Genomic DNA, 19,341 nt, shown 5'->3' with positions numbered 1-19,341 from the left:
GATAAGTGCCTCCTATATTGTGTAGACAGACTAAGGAAACAACCTCAAAATTTTAATGCCTTTAGGTTAGTAAAGCATACTTTTTGCTCACTGGCAAAGTGATTCTGAGTTTGTGGGAGGGGCCACTGTTTACATATGTTCAGAAACAGGGAACTTTTCCTTTCTATGACTCTGATGTGTTTCTCAAAGTCTCTTCATCCTATGTGGTAGCTTGCCTGCAAATGCAAATTCTTGGGCCCTAACACCAGCTGGCTGAAACAGAGGCTCTAGCATAGGACACAGAAGAAGGTGTGTTCTTCGGTTGCACCAGTGAATCTGATCTTTACTGAAGTTTAAGAAGCCCTGTTCAATACCTGTCAGAGGAGATGGGATGTGGAGGTTATTCCAAAATCTTTTTGAGTGTCAAGCCCAGAAGTCAATCATTTCTGCTTATGGTTCTTTGGATCCTACTTGCTCATCAGACTCCTGCCCAACTGTAAAAGTAGTTGGAGAATGTCCCAGGTCTGTACCCAAGAGAAGAGCTCCTGTTTGTTTCACTCTTCTCTCTGCCCCCTCAAGATTATTGTCCCCTCAGCAGCCAGACTAATCCTTCCCAAAACACTAACTGATTGTCCCACTTCCCACCAAAGCCTGCTGGTGTCATAACCTTCCAAGTGGCAATTTATAGTCTTCCAAGGACTGGACCCTGTGCCCTCCTGACTTTGCGATTTGTTATTACTTCTCATGCTGAGCTTCCAAATGCTGCCATCTTGAATTTTTCAAGAAAACTAGGCCTCTGCACCTGCTGTTTCTCCTGTGATCTTTCTGGCATGACCTTTCAGGGCTCAGAAAGTCCATTAACTTTATCTAGAAATATGTCCCTGGAAAGTATTCTTTACTGCCCCCACCCCAACCCAGTACTGCATGAACAGCCTGTACTAGCCCAGAATAACTCCTAGTCACTTTGAATTTACTCACCTAAGCTCTGGACCGCAAAGACTGCTTCCATGCTGTTGCTGCTTTGTTATCCATAAAGACTTTAGGGTACAGCAGGTGCTTAGGGAAATTCTGCTAAACAATAGATACAAAGTGGCCCCATAGATCTTCAAAGTCAACAGGTTCTTAGGGGGTGAGGATGTTGATTGTCTCTGTCATATTTCAACTAGAATGTGTTCTTAGGTCTAACAAGTTTACTCATCCTGAGTCAAACACTGTACCTTAACCATAGACAATATTGCTGCTACCATAAACAGATGGGACTGGAAGAAAGACACTTGTCCCATCACCAGAAAACCAACTCAAAATTCAGCACTCATCACAGCATGTCCATCTTCTTTACAGACAAAAGTCTGCATATCTTTATCACAAATTCATTTGCATATGCAATTTACATAATAAATAGGAAAATAAGGAAGCACAGTACTTGAAATGTAATCAAATTACATTGTTTAGGAAACAGAAAACTCAAGCTTGCTGATGTCAGTGGGTTAGCAAAGACCTCTCAATAGCTTAATCATCTACTGCATGATTCAGCCCCATATTACCATCAGTGTTTCCATGACTCATTCTGGTGGACCAACTTTTAATCAAAAGGAAGAAGCTCAGAGGATGCTCACATAAATATTAGGCTAGCATCCTTCATAGGGATAAAAAGAAGTAGCATTAGCCTCAGCAAGATTCAATGGTCTGTAAGCTCAGAACCTGAGCAGTGACTCTTGCCCACCTCCTAGGATGATCTCACACTAACTCTTCCACACTGTGGGTCATTGCCACCTCTCGCTCCCTGCTGATTCTCCTTCAGACTGTTAGCATACCTCAGCTTCCATCCTAAGAGCAGACCTGTACAAACAGCTCTACAAGTTATATCCTTCCAAAGCAGAGAAACCATAGACAAAGCAGGAAAGCAAAGGAGATTGAGCAACAAAGCCTATAAAAGCCAAAGGGACACAGGTGTTGTCTTTGGCTGTGTATTTTCTCAGCTAGCCAGGACTGAAATCGGATAAATCTGGTTCCAGCGTTAGGGCACATTAGCACTGCTTTCTACAATCTGTCTCTTTTCTAGTCAGATATATAGGTAGGTGGGTAAGTAGGTAGGTAATGTACACTGGACTAATACTGGTAGACTTGTGGGATTATCACTGAGCGTCTTATTTTAAACATTTCAGTGAGTTGTTGTTTTGTTTTTTAAGATTTATTTATTTTGTGTATATGACTATACCATCGCTGTCCTCAGACACACCAGAAGAGGGCATCAGATCCCATTACAGATGGTTGTGAGCCACCATGTAGTTGCTGGGACCTCTGGAAGAGCAGTCAGTGCTCTTAACCACAAAGCCATGTCTCCAGCCCCGGTGAATTAGGTTTTATTTTGCTTTCCACATTCGTATCCTGAATCACTGTGCTGGCAAATAATATCTGACCAAACCCAACCAGCTGACAAGTAGTAGAATCAAAACAGACATCTTATACTTTTGTCTTTACACCTCGCGGAGGAGTCCTTTAGACTAACTTTTAAGTTCGGGTAGTTTGGTTTCTCATTGTAATCTCATGACCTTTGAAAATTATTTATACACAATTTATTTATAGGCAAGTCTTCATTGAATGAATGAACAAACACAGAAAAAAGAGTATATTACCTTCTGGAGTAAAACTACTTTTTTTCAGAATTTCTGTCTGGAAATGTAGGTATGCAGCATTTAGAATTTTAGCCATTCCATTGAACCAATCCTGTTTCTAGTGTTTTATTTTCCCAACTTCAGAGCTATTGTGCTACACATAAATTTTGAGGTAGGCTATACATTGAACATGTGCACTGGCCATCCAGAAACCTTGTGATTGATGTTAGTGAAAAACTGTCAATAAGCAGATGATTTGTGGATTCTGAGGCAGCTTTTCATGATATGGAGTATCTAGCCCCAGTTTCTTACTCACTGGATGTAGGAGGAACCCTAGAGCTCTGTCTTGGACAAACATCATAAATGGGTACAATGCAGATGGCACAAAGACCACAATGGAAGGGATCAGGTGGACCTATAGGGCTAGTTTGGGCTAGTTTCCTTGAGAAATCTTGGATGGTTATGTAGACATTTTCAACGAGTATATTCCCTTCTGGAGTAAAACTATTTGTTCATTTCCTGTAAAGATCTTAAAAACCACACGATAATATTGAAAACTTACCCCACAATCCATGCATGTGCCAACTTAGTTAATTGGATATGGACACATATTTCACAGTTATTTCAAATTTAGGTTCATACTTATTTTTTATATTCAATGTCTTCATGCCATTCCAGAAGACTTTTATTTTTTCTATTAATGTTTCCAAAATTAAGATATGTGAGAATGAGTTTCTACTATCACTAAGAAAAAGAATAGTCTCTCTGAATAAAGAGTTCAATGGAAGGGTCATTTTAGAAGCAGATACTTTTATTTTAAATTATCATAATACCTATAATTCCTGACACAAAGCCTGGAAAAAAAGTATTCATTCATGAATTCTTTACTTTCATGAGTAAGGCAATTAAGTACCCATCATTTGTTAAATATTATGATCATACACACAAAAAACAAATGAAGAAAACTGTGCTAACCCAGAATATGGTATAAACAACTGTCAGGCTGAAACTTGTGTGTTTGAGCTATCTAATGAGATGTTTGTAGTTCATATCTCTCATCCTGTGATAAAACATTCTGACCAAAAGTATATGGGAAGGAGAGGGACCTTTGTATTTATTTTTGTACTTACAGGCTTAGCCAGTGACTCTTCCTGTCAATTGTGGATATTACAGATAGGGGAAGGGCAGTTATAGCTTTAGCACATGGAATAAAGAACAGTCAATAAGCAAATAGTTCTCAGATTTCCATGTTCTCAGGAAGGCCTGACTATCACCTGCACTGACAAAACAATAATAAAACTCTGGTACCCTGGCAAGCAGAGTCACTAAGAGAAAAAAACATCAGAGTACACAGACACTATCCTTGGCAGCTGAAATGGTACTTAGTCAAACCACAGAAGATGGGCCAGGAATCACAGTAAAGTCTCTAAAATTCTAGAAGATGTGGGTGTCTTAACTTTGGCATTGATTAAAACAAACAAACAAAACTGTATTCCTTAAGAACTCGAACCGTTTTGTACCCTGAATTCATTCTACCAATGTGGTCTATAGAATCATCAATTTAAGTGATCTGGAATTGGAAATGCTGTTCAGTATCTCACAAGCAAACGCAAATCCTCTGCCCGAACTTGGTTTCTATCTAGGTTAATAACAATTGTAGAGACATTGATCTTCCAATTCATCTCAAGTCCCTACCCGTTAAGAGGCAGGGGAAGAGATGTCTTCAAGTCAATGAAATACTTAACAAGCTAGCCATGTTTCCTACATAAGAAACATTCCTTGCTTACAAGGTTTATATGCATGTATATGCACACATGGACTACCACATATCTAACAGTGCCCCTATAATGGAGTCTATGTAATGGTCTATGAGAATCCATCTTTTTTCTCCAAGGGTTGCAACCACACAAATAGTAAATGTCCAGGTGAAATCAGCTAGCTAGTAAGTGGGTTATACTCAATAGAAGCAAAGAGCTCAAACCAAAGCTTGACTTTTAGTACATTATTGGTATTTGTATCTGCCCAATGGAGAGTAAAAAAAATGTCCTCTATCTTGTGCATTTGGAATTTATAAACTGGAATTTTTGACAACAAAAAAATTTCTATTTCATTCTATAAAAAGAAGGAAATTAAGTTCTGATGGTTTTTCTTCCGTCTTAGTAAGCCTGTTCTTTATACTTTCCTTTGACAATCACATATGGATTGGTCTCTTCGTTTGTTTTTTTTTTGTTGTTTTTTGTTTTTTTAGAATAGCTTTGTGCCCTGCAATCAATAAATCAGAATTGGATTGCCTCATCCCCAAAGGTGAATTGTTATCTTGCTGAAGAAGTTATGTGGCAGGATCTCTAGTTTGGTAAAACTACATGAACAAAAAGAGGATTAAGATTTCTTGGGCTGAAAGGAAAATTCTACATGGCTATTTTTTTTCCCCTGTTATGGGGAAAGGTTCCTGAATTGTCTCCTAGAACAAGAGATTAAATGTCAAGAGATAAAGCAGGCACAGGCCCCATTATTTCCACCTGCCAGGATCCATTCTCTCACCAAAGATGCTGTTTTCACACAGCCAATGAAGTCAGCTTGATGCCTGCAGGAGTGTGCATGACAGCCTGAGAGAGGATGCAGAGGCAAACCCAAGCAGAGGGCCAAGGATCCATAATTTGTTAAGACAGTGGATCAAGCACAGTATCTAGGCCTGTGGGAGAAACCAGGGTACCTGAAGATACCCACATCCACAACACACATACAAGCCAGCTTTCACAAATGAGTTGGCTATGAGTGGGCCAGTGAGCATGCTCAGCACTGTGGGTTGTAGAAGGGTTCTGAGCAGCCCAGGGGCATCAGCTCTGCGAAGGGCTGATGTCATAAATTCATGAAGACCTCTGGATCCAGGAGAATTGACAAGTTAGTGGAAGCATCTGTTGAGAATTGGCAACCACCTGTACTCCTGTCTTGTTGGGTCTTCTGGTGATCAAGAAAGCTATGAAGCCTTGTACTGACTCATTTTTAGAACTTACAACATGATCTTCCAAACAAAGCTATGATGTAATACTGACCCCAGTCACTAGAATTCTAAAGTATTATCAATCCAGTTTTCTAGGAGGCTGAAGAATGAGCCAGTGTTAGAAAGTTGAATCAAACTACTGAGATTTACTCCTGAATTTTCTAACATGAGTACACAGCTTCTGCTGCAGGTCCCCGAGGATATTGAAAGAGAGGAAAATCTCCATGCACTCTTTTATACTGTTTTCACTGCCACTACGGTAGAGCTATGGAGACATTGTGTCACAGAGCTGTGACTCCCTCAGCCCATTCCTGGGATATGAAAACTATGCTTGTTCATTGCTTGCAAATGAGTAAGGCTGACAGGGCCAGTCAGTAAAAGTATTTGGGGACCACTCCCCAGATTTTAGCTTTACTGTGTTACCTCTAAAGGATGCTCTCACTACTCTTGGTACTCTGAATGCTTGATTGGAACTGGGAGAACTTAGTCTTGACTACATCAATGTACACGTTGGGCAGTCCCATTACTTTGCTGAGGTCAGCATTCACACATGGGAAAGGGCTCCAGCGAACTAGAAGATGGTCAAGGAGCTCTTTGACTCAAAAGGCAGGAAGGACACGTGTACATAAGCTATCACTAAAGAGGGAATAACGCCCCATGTAAGGAACAGCCTGGGCAAACAGCATCAGTTCCTTACCTGTAACTGAATTGTCTTTAGTAAAAGGCAACAGGCTAGGATCAACAGGAATTTTAGCTGTGTGCTTCATAGTACGGCTGAACTAGTCTTTCATGTGCATGGGCACATGCTTGTTTTTCGTCTGAGTTAAATGTTTGAAGATATAAATGTGGTTAAAACTAGAGAAACTGAAAGATAAAGATTCCAGCGTCTAGGATGTGGCTGTATGAAGACAAGCTAAAAGGAGTATTTAGTTTAATACCAGGTGTGTATGAAAATTCCTCCTAACTGGAAATAATCTATCCTCTCTCTTTGAAGCCAAGAGAATTGGTATTGGGCTGCAACCAGAAACAGGATTAGTTTAGCAAAACCAGCATTGGAGCATTCCAGTTTAGAGCTCTTACCCGGAAGTCTCCTCCCATGCTCCTAGAGGCTAGTATGGTATTTCCCAGATACAGAGATTTCTGTGTGTTTGTATGTTTGTGTGCATGTTTGTTTTGTTTTAATAGTTTTTAATATTTTGGTCATGATCAAAGGTGATTTTATTAAGTGTTCAGACCAAAATATGCTGTTTAGGAAAATTTAGCATAGAGCTTGAGTATAGTAGAAATAAGAACATCTATAATTTTAAAGGCACAGGATGGAACTCCATTTTGAATAGCTGTGTGTGTATGGAATCATGCGGGATTTCAATTTTGAGGTGCAGAAGTGCTTTCTTTTGGGAGCCTCGAGGATATAGGAAGGTTCTGAGAATGCAGTCTTAGTTATTTCCAGCCCTAAGTTCTTTCCTTATGAAAGATTTCACATAAAGCACATTTGGAAAAAGAAAAATCAAAGCTGCCCCTGCTGTGGCTCCTTACTTGGATAAAGTCCTATTAGAGTGAAAGAATAAAGAGACTCTACAGGCTAAAAAAAGGGAAAGAAAGCATGAAATTCCACCTATCTCAGTGTTGCTCAGTAGCCCATGGCGTACAGATTAGGCTGGTAGCAGTAGAGAAACAAAAGCCACAAAGGGTGTGTGATGTCGCGTGGAGTTTTTCAGATACCCAATTTGTATTGTTCCTGCTGGACAAACCCAGATGTAGCTAAGCTCTGGCAGCCTCTGACTGAGAAGGGTCTCCTTAAAGTCCTCCTTCCTGCCAAGCCCCAGTGGGGCTGGGGGTGGGTTGCATAATGAGGCTGAATGAGGATTGGAAACTTAATTAGGGTCTAATAAAGGGAAAGAAAAGACTGGCCATGTGTAGAATGTGAGATCTGAATCCAGCTCTGTTGAACTAAGCATGTCAACCTGAGAAGGCTGGGCTGGTGGGACCACATTATCAGAGGCGCTCAGACTATCTCGGAAATTACAGGGAAAGTCACACAGCATGGAAAAGGGGTCAAGGAGGAGCCCAAAGTACTAGGCCTAAGGCAGTTGGTTAAAACAATTTCTCGAGGTGTTTTACACATACCAGATGGCTCTTTGTGTCTAAATGGACATAGGTCCCGTCAAACAAACAAAGTCATGAAGCTACAACTTTAACATTTGTTCTTTATACTCCAAAATATTTTTTCTTTCTCGGACAAGATGATTTCTTTTTATTCTGGGTTTTATATTACATCCCTTGCCAGTGGCCATGAGGATGCATAACAATATCCTTGCATTGGCTACCTGTGAGTTCCATGAGGACAGCAGTAGCTCACTTATTTTGTATCTCAGCAAGTGAGAGACAATATTTCATGGCCCCATTTGGAGCCCATGAGCAGCAGCATTTGGGATCCGAAGAGATTTAGGGTGCTAATGATGGGGTGGAGAGCTGGCTTGGCACTTTTTAGTATTTGCTGTTCCTCTAATGGACAGAGGTTTGGTTCCCAGCAACTACTTGGTAAGTTACAACCATCTGTAAGTTCAGTAGATGTAATACCCTCTTCTGGCCTTTGTGGGCATCAGGCTCACATGGGGCACAGATACATGCATATAGGTAAAACAAACAAATAAAAATAAATCTTTTAAAAATATATTAATGCATTTAAAATATATAAGTTGTATACAGTACTACATATAGCAGTTAGACCATGCAAAGATTAGGCAAATTGTTTATGTTACACAACTGAGCCCAAAAGCCCATTTTATATGACATAGAAGCCCAAATCCTTTATACAGAATGTCAGGGTCATTCGTGCTGATGAGCAGCTTCCTGGCTCTGACCCATTAACCTATTTTTGATGCATATCATCTTCTCCTGCTATAAGTGAGAGTCTCTCTGCTCTATGTCCTGGGAAAGGACACAAGAAACTGGAACTCACAGTGGCTGTCCAGAGAGTCCTGACAGCCACTAGACTTCTAGTTTGAATGAAAGAGAATCCTTACTGAAGATGATTCCTGGAGGACCACAGGCTATAGATATGGAGGGATCATAGTGGCTAAGCAGTACATGCCTTACTCATCACCCTGAAGACACACTGAGGCCTCACCATCACATAGGGGTAGAGTAGGAGAGCAAGCATGCATAAACAGATGAAGAATCTATTGTGGAAGAAAGAAATTCATGAAAGACCTCAACATTCTCTAAAATGAAGGAAAACTATATTGATGATATAATGGGCAAGTCATGTCCCAAAACATCTGTACCGAAATCTTACCTCAAGTCTCAGCTGTGATATGCTAATTTAATTGCAAGTTAGGTGGGGGAGATAGTTTTTCTCATAAAACAAACTTTTAAAGCAAAGCGCAGTTGAATTTATTATATCAAAATAAAAAGATGAGAATATTTGCAACATATTGCATAAAAGATTTTCTTAGCTCATGAAGAACCATAAAAGTCAATAAAGAACAACAACAACCACCACCACCAATGGGAAAAGCTGGCAAAATAGAAAAGGTTTTAACAGAAAGGAAGAGAGAAGGGTTACATTGGTCATTATGCAAATTATAACCATGTATGGTAGGCGTTGTTCTCCATGGAAAGTGTAAGGGTACGAAATGCTGGAAGCAAGTGGGAAAACCATATTCATAATTGCTAATTATCACACAGATTGGTCTGTCTCTTCCAGAAAGTGATTTTGTGACACCCATGAACACCAAACACACACACATTCTTGATCCAGGAATCCACTAAGAGTTTACCATAAAGAACCATCCACAGAGGCCTGCCAAAGTATTGTATCCACATCTATGTAGCCAGACATTAAAGCAGTATGAGAAGATATTAGATTGTTTTAAAGGTGCATTAAAATGAATATATCTGTTAAGTTATTAATACATATATATTTAATTTCTAGTACTAAACAGTGGGAATATGAATATGCTTTGAATATATGTATAATATGAAAAGACTGTACTGTGAAGACTGTATCACATCACCTGTGTTTTGTTTTAGAAGTTGAGAAGAACTAAGGGGACATGATTGAGAAAGTGCAAAGAGAGAGCAGGTTATGCATTTTATGTCTTCTGTGGTGATTATGGGAAAGATATATGAGAGAAGATCATTTTTCTTAGCATTTTGAGTAGTTCCAAAGTTACGTGAAAGTGTTCTTTTTGTGTATTTTTAATCATTTATTTAAACATTAGGTTCAGTGAACTTTTTTTCATTTCCATTTAGAAATACATGTTTCTAAAATATTGGCATGTATCTCATTAAACTGTAATCCTTTTCAGCTAATTAAACCTCAAAGAACATGAAGATATCCATAAAGATAAATCTTAAATTCCAGAAAGGGATGAGAGCTGCAGGAGGGAAGGGCAAGGAGGGGAGGGGAGGAGAGGGGAAGAGAAGGGAGGGGAGGAGGGAGGGGAGGAAAGGGAAGGGAGGAGGAGGGAAAAAGGTCAGGAAAACGGAAGGAAGGGAAAGGGAGGGAAAAGACAGGCATGACAATAACTAACAAACTGGAAATGCCTTTGAAATGCAGGACAATTAAAAGCCCCTGACTTATTTTGAATAAGATTGAAGAATTTAAACATGAACCTTCGACAAGAAAACTAGTACATTCTAGGCACTTACAGCTTGTTTCCAAACAAAAACCTTAAAAGATTAAAAGAAAATATAGATACTTAAGAACATTTATACCAGAAACTTGATGTTTTAATGACAGACAAATTTACTTTCAGCAAACTGATCATTTCTCTTTCTAAACGAAGAGATGTGTGACATTCTATTCTCAATACTTGAATGCTATTCATCTAGAACTTAAAGAAGCTAATTACAGATAAGCAGCAATAAAAGAAGACTACAATACTAAAAGATAGCAGTGACTTTTTCCCGTGAGATTGAATATAATGTAAGGATGGCTTGCAAAATAATTTCCAATAGTATTAGTGATCTGAAAATAAAACTGAGTTTATGTCACTAAGACTGTATTAGCGTAGCTTGGAGAGTCACACTCTCTCCTAACCCTGTGTTTGCACTGATGCTCCGTCCTCCCTTGTTACATGGGTCTTTGTTCTCTTCTCATGTAGCTGGATAGGTGTCTAGGCCTAGATAGTGAACATGGCAGTCTAGGGCAAAGCAAGGTCTAATTGAGCTTATCATCCCTAACAAGCAGTAGCTTCAAAAGAACTACAGTTCTACCTTAGTGTCTGTGCAGACAGAATAAACACCATCTTCCATTTGACCTTGGGAGTTAAATAGATGTGATAGACGCCTTACACTCTAAGACCAGTTTTCTTCCATCTGAGAAGCATTCTAAAGTCAACAAAGCTTGGACTGCATGTCTCTGAATATTCTAATTTAGTATTTTGTACACATCTATCTTTTTTGTTTAGATGCTAGAAATTAACCTATTTATTATCATATATTAACCTGTTCGATACAAATCAAATTTCTGACCTCAAAGATATAATTTCTATGAGATAGAATTAAGAAACAATGTCCATTGACATATATAAAGTGTGTGTGTGTGTGTGTGTGTGTGTGTGTATGTATGTATGTATGTATGTATATGTGTGCACATGTGTGTGCTATTACCATAATAATGCTGCATGTTAAATTACCTTTAGCAATAGCTTAGAGTAAAACTCATCAATATCTTGATTTGCAAATACCAGAATCAACTACAGTTTCTTTGATCCAGAAAGCATGCCAGGCTCTGAGTAGAGTCTCATTCTTATTGGACCAGCTGTTCCACAAAGCATGCTCATGTTAGGGTAGAAGACAGAAGAATCAGCAAAGACTCAACTGTACAAATGCACTGTCAGTCTCATGTGTCTTGACTCAGAAGATGCTTTGTGCCCAAAATTTTCATGACCAAACTTAGCATCAGGAGACAGTGAAAAAACCTCCCAAGAGGGAATTGAGTGGGAAATAAACATTTTCAATAATCAGTAGCAACACTGGAACACAAATGTTGGGACAGTGGTTCAAGAATACTTCATTTCTGTCAACAACACTTTAATTCAATACAGTGGGATTCCAACAGACCCTGTTCTCTGAGCTTATGTGTGAGCAAGTGTGTATTCTGAGAAATGATTGTCATGCTTTGTTTGTAGGACTTAATTATTAGTAAATATCTCAAAGTCTAATCTTAGATAATCCACTAACATCTTTCTAAATCTATATGTTTAAAAGGCCAGCTACCTGGCATTAAGTATGTACCATGGCATCTTTCTTTCTGTGATGAGGCCTGCTCCATTTATCATTTTTTTATGTAATGCCACTGACCTACAAAAGGTTGCTATAATCAAAGCTTCGAGGAGAACAGTGGCAGTTGGTAATTGAAAATGAAAATGGCACTGAATGTCCCAGACTCTATTACAGCATCTTTTATCTCCTGCTAGGAGCCCTGAAATATACCTCTTGTTTATGTTCCAAGCAGTACCAATCAAAATAGGGGAAGGTCAGGCAAACTGGAATAAATGAGAATAGAGGTGTTTGGGTTTTATCAGATTCTATTGTCTATGTGGAATGGACTCATTTCTCTGGGACACTCAGTTGCACTGCTCAGCAGGATAGTAGCCGTTCAGATAACACCAGTATCACACTCATGTCAGGATAACAAATGTCTGTTCTTCTCCCTGTTCCTGAATACACGTACGTACTTGCACACTTGAGCAGGTACACATATGCACATGCAAGGACATCAAAGCATGCCAGATAGATAGATATACACAGATAGATTCACATCCCATTCAACACAAGCAGGCACACGTCACACACCCTAATGTTAATAATTGAGTACATCCATCAAACACAGAGCTGTGACAGCAAATCAAATAAACAAGCCTCTCTCTGTTCCAGAAATGTAGTATGTAGAGCTAGAACTTTACTAGCTGCTATGTTTCCTGTCTGCTTTGGATCTCAAACCACCTATTGTATACGATGCCAATGTGTGCAAACATACGCCATAGTATGAGATGTCGCACAAGTCATATTGGATAATGAGGTTAAAAGCATAGTCATAGGGCAAACAACTTAACAGCTTACTGTTTTCTGGTTGGCTGTTTGAACTTTCCTTTGCTCAACTTGGCCTTTCTTGGCCTCCCTAGCTCTTAACAGTATTTTGTATCCTATTTCATTTTTGCTGAGGATTGCTTAGTAGGCTGGTGTCTGACCTGTTCACTGGGCATTTCTCTAAGGGTCTACCATTGGACGTCTCAGGAATTCTCTTACTCCTTCTGCCCTGTCACTAGATCTAGATCCCATCAAAATCAAGAACCTGGAGAAGAATGTCAAGGAAGTCATGTGTCAGTAGAATTAGGCCACCTAATTTTCCTTCTGTAGTGATAACTTCTTATCAAATATAACATTAATGTTATAAATCCTTTAACTCTGAATTCCTGAGAGTGGGATAAGGGTCAGACACATTATAGTGATTTTACTAGAAAAGCAAAAACATAAAACAAGCAAACACACACACACACACAAAAAAAAAAAAAACAAGGTTTTATGGAACTATGAAATGTGGTAAGAAGTTATTCAAAAAAATCCAGTGACTATCCAGCATGCCTCTTTGTCACAAGACTGGGCCTTGTTCACTTTCTGTTGTCTTTCCTGTCCTCCAAATGGCAGTTTGTATATCTTTGGGGTATTGAGTACAGGAATTCTGGGCACTCTCTTAATGACATGCTTTGATAAAATTATGTTGCTAACTTAGCATTTCCCAGATTGCCAGTCTCTTCCTTCCTGGTTAATATAGTGTGTGTTCTAAGTACTATGTTTACCTCATAGTAGGAGATCCCTCCCCGTGTTCTCTTTCCTTACTGGCTCTGCACCTACCTGGGATTTCTTTCAAGAATGATGGAAACTATCCCTTCCATAGACATTGGCTATTACCTAATTCGGTTTTATTTTGTTTATTTTTTTGAGAATACTTCTAATTTCAAATACAAATTGGAAAGATTTTGTTGGGTATGGGAATTTAAGTTGGAGACATTTTTCCTTTATTCCTAAAAAGACAGAAAACAAAACATTACACTGTCTCTCTCTACTTCTCTGTGTTTATTGCAAGCTCACACACAAACCTTGACTGTTGCTATTTTTGAGTCCAATAGGCCTTTCCTTAACTAGACAAATTTTTTACCGTTTTTCTTTATCCTTGGTTTTCAGCAGTTTCACAATGACTAATCTGAGTAAGGTTTGTTTTATATTAATTTTGATTATTGTTATCACACCCTTGATAGAATATGAGCATTGTACCACCCATTAATTTCAACAAACCAGCATCTGTTATTTCTTAAAATATTAGTTTTGTCCATTATAAAGAGTATTCCAAAACGTCTAAGTTCTCTCTCAAAGGTCGGGGTGAACTAGCTCTTACATCTTACTACTCTGTCGGTGTGGACCAGACTGTGTCTGCCAGGGCTCCTGCTCACTCTCCTATTTCCCTCTGATTCAGCTTTTAGCTTCTTACTTCAGCTGAATGGACCTGCCATCAAATTCATGTATTCAGTTGTCATCTGGTTTTACAGTGTCTCCTTTTCTGAGAAACTTTTTGCCCATGCATATTACCCAGCTCAACACCCAAGTTATGACATACATTGCTCATTCCCATTTTGTCATTGACCCCTTGTTTTAATTCTCCTGGTTTTCAGTGACCTGCTGTAGCAGTTTTGCACTGTCAGGTAATTTTTGGTTGTAGGGTAAACACTGTGTTTAAAAACTTTGAGGATAATTTGAGATTCTGAGTGGTTTTATCTTCCTTCAGAGAAGATTAACTTTTGCTTTCAACAAGTAGGAGAACATAATAGAGAAATGGAACCCAAGGAACCCAAGAAGGAGGTGTGTGTTTGTTTAATTTATTTATTAAAGTGTGTGTGTGTGTGTGTGTGTGTGTGTGTGTTTGTGCTGGGAATTAAGCCTATGTACTTACACATTCTAGGCAAGCATTCTACTGCTTAGCTATCTTCCCAGCCATGGACTTCATTTTTACTTAAAAGTTCATCTGTCTTACAGAAAATCTGAGATACATAGGAGAATCTTTCATCCTTGGTGAGCCCTAACCAATCACATTTTGCCTTCCATAAACCCATAAGGACACTTGGAGTGCCCAATCATTGGTGCTAGAATGCCAGCCCACTACTCTGTTCCTCATGAAGTCCATGCCACATTCTTAGCTCACTGGTTCCTTAAAATAATTCCAACAATCTGCTTGGTGCTTCTAGAGATTTTTGGTAGAGGGTTAATCAGCATCTGCCAAATCAGGCAGAAACCCTGTCTCATCATCATCTTCATTTGCATTTCTCTCATAATTATAAAACTGAATCATTTTTTGACTAGAATGTAGGACATTATTTCTTAATGAATTCTCACATCTCTTGCATTTTTTTCTATTGGATTCCTGACCTATATTTCTATTTTTAGAAGTTCTTTACATCATTTAACACTATTAATTGCCTATGATTTAAAAATACAAGTATTTTTTCTCTTTCAAAATACTTGTAAGTTCCACCCTAAAGCTTGTTGTGTTTATGAGGTCAAATATTTTTTTAATTTTTCCTCATTTATGCTTTGCTTTCAGTCTTATGTGGCAAACTGCTCATGCTTACACCCTTAACAGGTACATCATGAATTTCTTCTGCACCAAAATGTAAGACGTGTGTTAATGAGCAAATGCAAAGTGCTAAACTTTCTGGAAGTTTCAGAATTAGAGTATGATATTATGCTGACAGGTCCAGCTGGAAGTTCAAGGTCTATTTCCCATGTTCCAATCTCATCCTCAGACATTACGAGAAGAACTCAAGCAGTATTACAAGACAGTTGCTCTTGAAGAATTTTTATCCTGTGTTATCCTTCTCCTGTGCCAGCTCATCTAATCTTGTACCATCAGTTTTACTGAAGAATAATATCTCTCCAATTCCTCTGTCTACTTCACACTCCCTGTCTTAAACCGCCAATACAAAAGTCTGTTCAGCATTTTCAGTTAAATGAGCCTTAACTCATACTGCAAATCTCAAAATGGCTTTCTTCCTCTTTGCCTGCTGCTTCCACTTGTCTTCAAGTTCTGACCACCCAGGCTACGTAATCAGTCATGTCTAAGTCATATTCTTGACTGTCAGCATCAGTAAATGGCTGCTGGAAGTAGAGACTGTACCAGCCAAAGTCTCCCTCAGAAAAGATTATGCATGGAAGCTGTTGCTTCATCCCCACTTGGCACAGTGAGTTTAACACATCCTCCCCCCCGAGGATGTTCTCCTGTAAAATGATTTCACCTTCTCTTTAAAATGTACAGTAATAAAAACTTCACATATTTGTATTTGTAGCATTTTTATTTGTTTATGAATGCCCTTGTTATTCATGTTGGGAAAACATGCTAGGTATTTAAGCTGATTGTCCTTTTGAATATCTGGAAGTGTGAACAGCCCTCTTCCTTCAACTGTTGAGAATGTTGTGTAAGCCATGTGTGGTGGTCTGCACCTTTCATCTAAGCATCAGCCAGGAGGACTTCTGAGTTGGAAGCCAGCCTAGTCTACTGAGTGAGTTCTAAGATAGTCAGGCCTACGCAGAGAAACCCTGGTGATTTTTTGGGTTTTGCTTTATTTGGGTTGGGGGGATGTTATAACTTGAACCACAGTGAATTGATGTCCTTCTTTCTGAGGGTCATATAGAAAACAGTCACAACACAAGCCAGCAGTAGGCTAGACACTCAGTACTCCAACATGGCAGTGCCTTAGAAGGTCTAGAGAGGCAGCCTTGTTGCACATCTGTAGTTTAACAAGGAAAACTCTCCCTGTGAAGAAAAGGGAACTTTCAACTTTCAGGCATGCCTAAGGCAAGATCAGACTTTTTTTTCTTCATTTTTTTAAAAGTCTCCTCTCTCTCTCCCTCCCTCCTTCCCCCTCCCTCCCTCCCCCTCCTTCCCTCCTCCTCCTCCTCCTTCCTCTCCCTCTTCTCTCTCTCTTTCTCTCTCCATGAAGTCCTTTCCTCCCTCCTTCCATCTCCTGTCCACTCTCTCCCTCCCTCCATTTTTCCTCTCCCCATGTCTCCCTCCCTTCCTCTTTCCTGTCTTTGTCTCTCCCCCCTTCCTCCCTTTCCCTTCTTCCCATTCCTCCCTCGCCCTCCCTCCCTAAATTTAAACAGTACTTTGTGTTGATTAGGGCACATTCTTTCTCTTATCCTACTACACTTCTATTTTGAGAAACTGTGTGTGTGCATGTGATTACCTCACAAATTAAAAAGAACTCAGGAGACAGCTCTGGGATATTCAAGCATCTCGACCCATGACTTCCTCCTGTAACCCACTCTGCAAAAAGAAGTTAAATCCCCAGAGCATTTTGAACTTTAAGAGGGCAGTGGAGGGTGAGAGCAGATTGGCAGCAGGGCTGAGCTGATTCTCTATAATCAGGATTCTGCTTTCCTTCCTTCAGCTCAAGGCGAGGATGCACCTGCTGTGTTCGCAGAAAGCCAAGGTTCCAGTGAGGCAGAAAACACTTCAGGTCCTGATGGTGAGTCTGAGCTGCCTGTGCTCAACTGTGATTCTGTGGTATTTTGAACACATGTAATCTAGGATGAAGAAGATTATTTGATCTAGGGATCAACTTATTTGGTTAAAACAAAGTAAATTTCAAAAGCCAAATTCTTCCTAGGAAATCGTGAAAGTAGAAGCCTTTAACACACACACACAGACACACACACACATTTACACATATGCGCACAAATTTTGTTTTAAGATAGCACACATGGGTTAAACATTCTGTACTATATGGAGGTCATGGTCAGTCATTCCAAGGTCAGACTGCATTCCACCTGCCCTGCCCTTAACCCTGTTCCCCAGGCATTCTCAGAGCTCTCCATTGAGCTTGGGTAAGATTCTTTTCATATTCTCAACTGCTAGCCTCAGAGCCTTTGGCCAGACACACAATGACTCTTTCAGAGCATCTCAAAAATAAACCTATTTAAATAGATGCCCTCCAAATCAGAGTTAAATAAAGATCCCAGCACCATGAACTTATTAACATTCCCTCTCCTATACACCTAAGCTAAGAACATTCTGGAATGCAATTATTTATATTAGAATAATAACTGTTTCAGCAGGCATGATTCTACTGGGCCACCAAGGTTTGTGTTTTCAATATTAAAGATTGTTTTCCAGTTTGATTAGAGAGGTATGCTGAGACAGATTTAGGTGAAATAAATCTAGTAACACCCAGCACTCTGTGCAAGAGAAGCTGAGGTAAGACAGGCATCAGCAGCCCACAAAATAAGGGAACTGCCTTTTGTAGACTTTTGAAGGCAGGGGTCAGTGAGCTTGGCAGCTCGGTGAATGTATATTAGATAAGAAAGGAGACAGAAACTCTGGTTACCTGGGGCCTGGGGAGGAAAGAGAAACTCCAGAGGAGAATTCCTAATCCCCTCAGCAACAGTAGAACTCACAGCTAAGAAAAGTAGAATCCATAGGCCATAAATTATATAAAGTGATACGTGTCTATTCATGTTTGGTGATACATAACATTATAAAGTTACCCTTACTTGTGGTCTACTATGCTATGGCTCTATAGACAGACACACGCTATAATGTCTAAGTCTGATTAAGAATATTCATCTTATTCATTCATTACTAATATCTTTACGGTAAAAACTCAAATTCCCTTTAGCTCTTTGAATTGCAAATCTACCCTTCTCATCTGCGGACACCCTCCTATGCAAGCCTACTACACAACTTCTCAATCTTACCTAACTCTACTGCAGAAGCCTCCACTAGGCCCCTCTCTGTGTGTCTGATCTCAGGTGACCACTGCCTTCCACTCAGTTTCTGAGAGATGATTATTAATCACTTGCCTTTCTGCATACAGTCCATTTCTTTTCACATAATCTCTAGTTCTACACATGTCACAGTTAACAGGATTCATTCCTATAATGGCAACTAGTATTCCAGTACATATATTAGCTACATTCTCTTTATCTACCTATAAATTCCTTAATATTTACTCTTATTTTGTGGATATTATGTTGCAAAGAAGTCTTTCAACATACTGAATTTTTTTCCTTCAGAAATATGCTCGGTAATTGGGATATCAGACCATATGGTAGGTTTCTTCCCCCCAAGAAATTTTCATACTCTTTTCTATAATGACTATACTATTTTAAATTCATACTAATAGTTTGCAGGGCTTCTCCAAACCCTTGCCAACCTTTATCATTTCCATTGTTTTGATAATCACAATTTCTACTGCAGGGAAATGGTATCTTTGTGCAATTTGTAATTTGTAGTTCAATATTCCTGTAGGTCATTCTCAAGAAATGTTTGCTTAGATTTGTTACCTATGTATCAAGTAGGTTGCATGTTCCCTTGCTAATGTTTCTGTAGTTCCTTCTTTTCTGGCTATCAACCCTTTTTCGGTGATATAACTTACTGAGATTCTCCTGTTTGGTATGGCATCTGTCTTAGTTAAGGTTTTACTGTTGTGAACAGGCACCATGACCAAAACAACTCTTATAAAAGGACAACATTTAATTGGGACTGGCTTAAAGGTCCAGAAGTTCAATCCATTATCACTAAGGTTGAAGCATGGCAGTGTCCAGGCAGGTATGAAGCAGGAGGAGATGAGAGTTCTACATCTTGATCTGAAGGCTGCCAGAAGACTGACTTACAGGCAGCTAGGATGAGGGTCTCAAAGCCCATCCCCACAGTGACATGCTTCCTCCAACATGACCACACCT

At 39.4% G+C, this 19,341-nt stretch overlaps 1 protein-coding gene across 1 annotated transcript in view; it reads left to right on the top strand.

Annotated features, from left to right (window-relative positions):
- Macrod2 (mono-ADP ribosylhydrolase 2) overlaps positions 1-19,341 on the top strand; it is a 1,849,434-nt gene that overhangs the window by 1,816,295 nt on the left and 13,798 nt on the right. The window contains exons 16-17 of the mRNA XM_028755287.1: positions 15,203-15,241; positions 17,049-17,126. Of these exons, the coding sequence (XP_028611120.1) occupies positions 15,203-15,241; positions 17,049-17,126 (117 nt within the window). The remainder of the gene's footprint in view (positions 1-15,202; positions 15,242-17,048; positions 17,127-19,341) is intronic.

Source organism: Grammomys surdaster, unplaced genomic scaffold (assembly GCF_004785775.1).
Source record: "Grammomys surdaster isolate TR1022 unplaced genomic scaffold, NIH_TR_1.0 129, whole genome shotgun sequence".
Lineage (NCBI taxonomy): Eukaryota > Metazoa > Chordata > Mammalia > Rodentia > Muridae > Grammomys > Grammomys surdaster.
The sequence above is the reverse complement of the archived record's forward strand: the minus strand, read 5'-3'. Positions and strand labels throughout refer to the sequence as shown.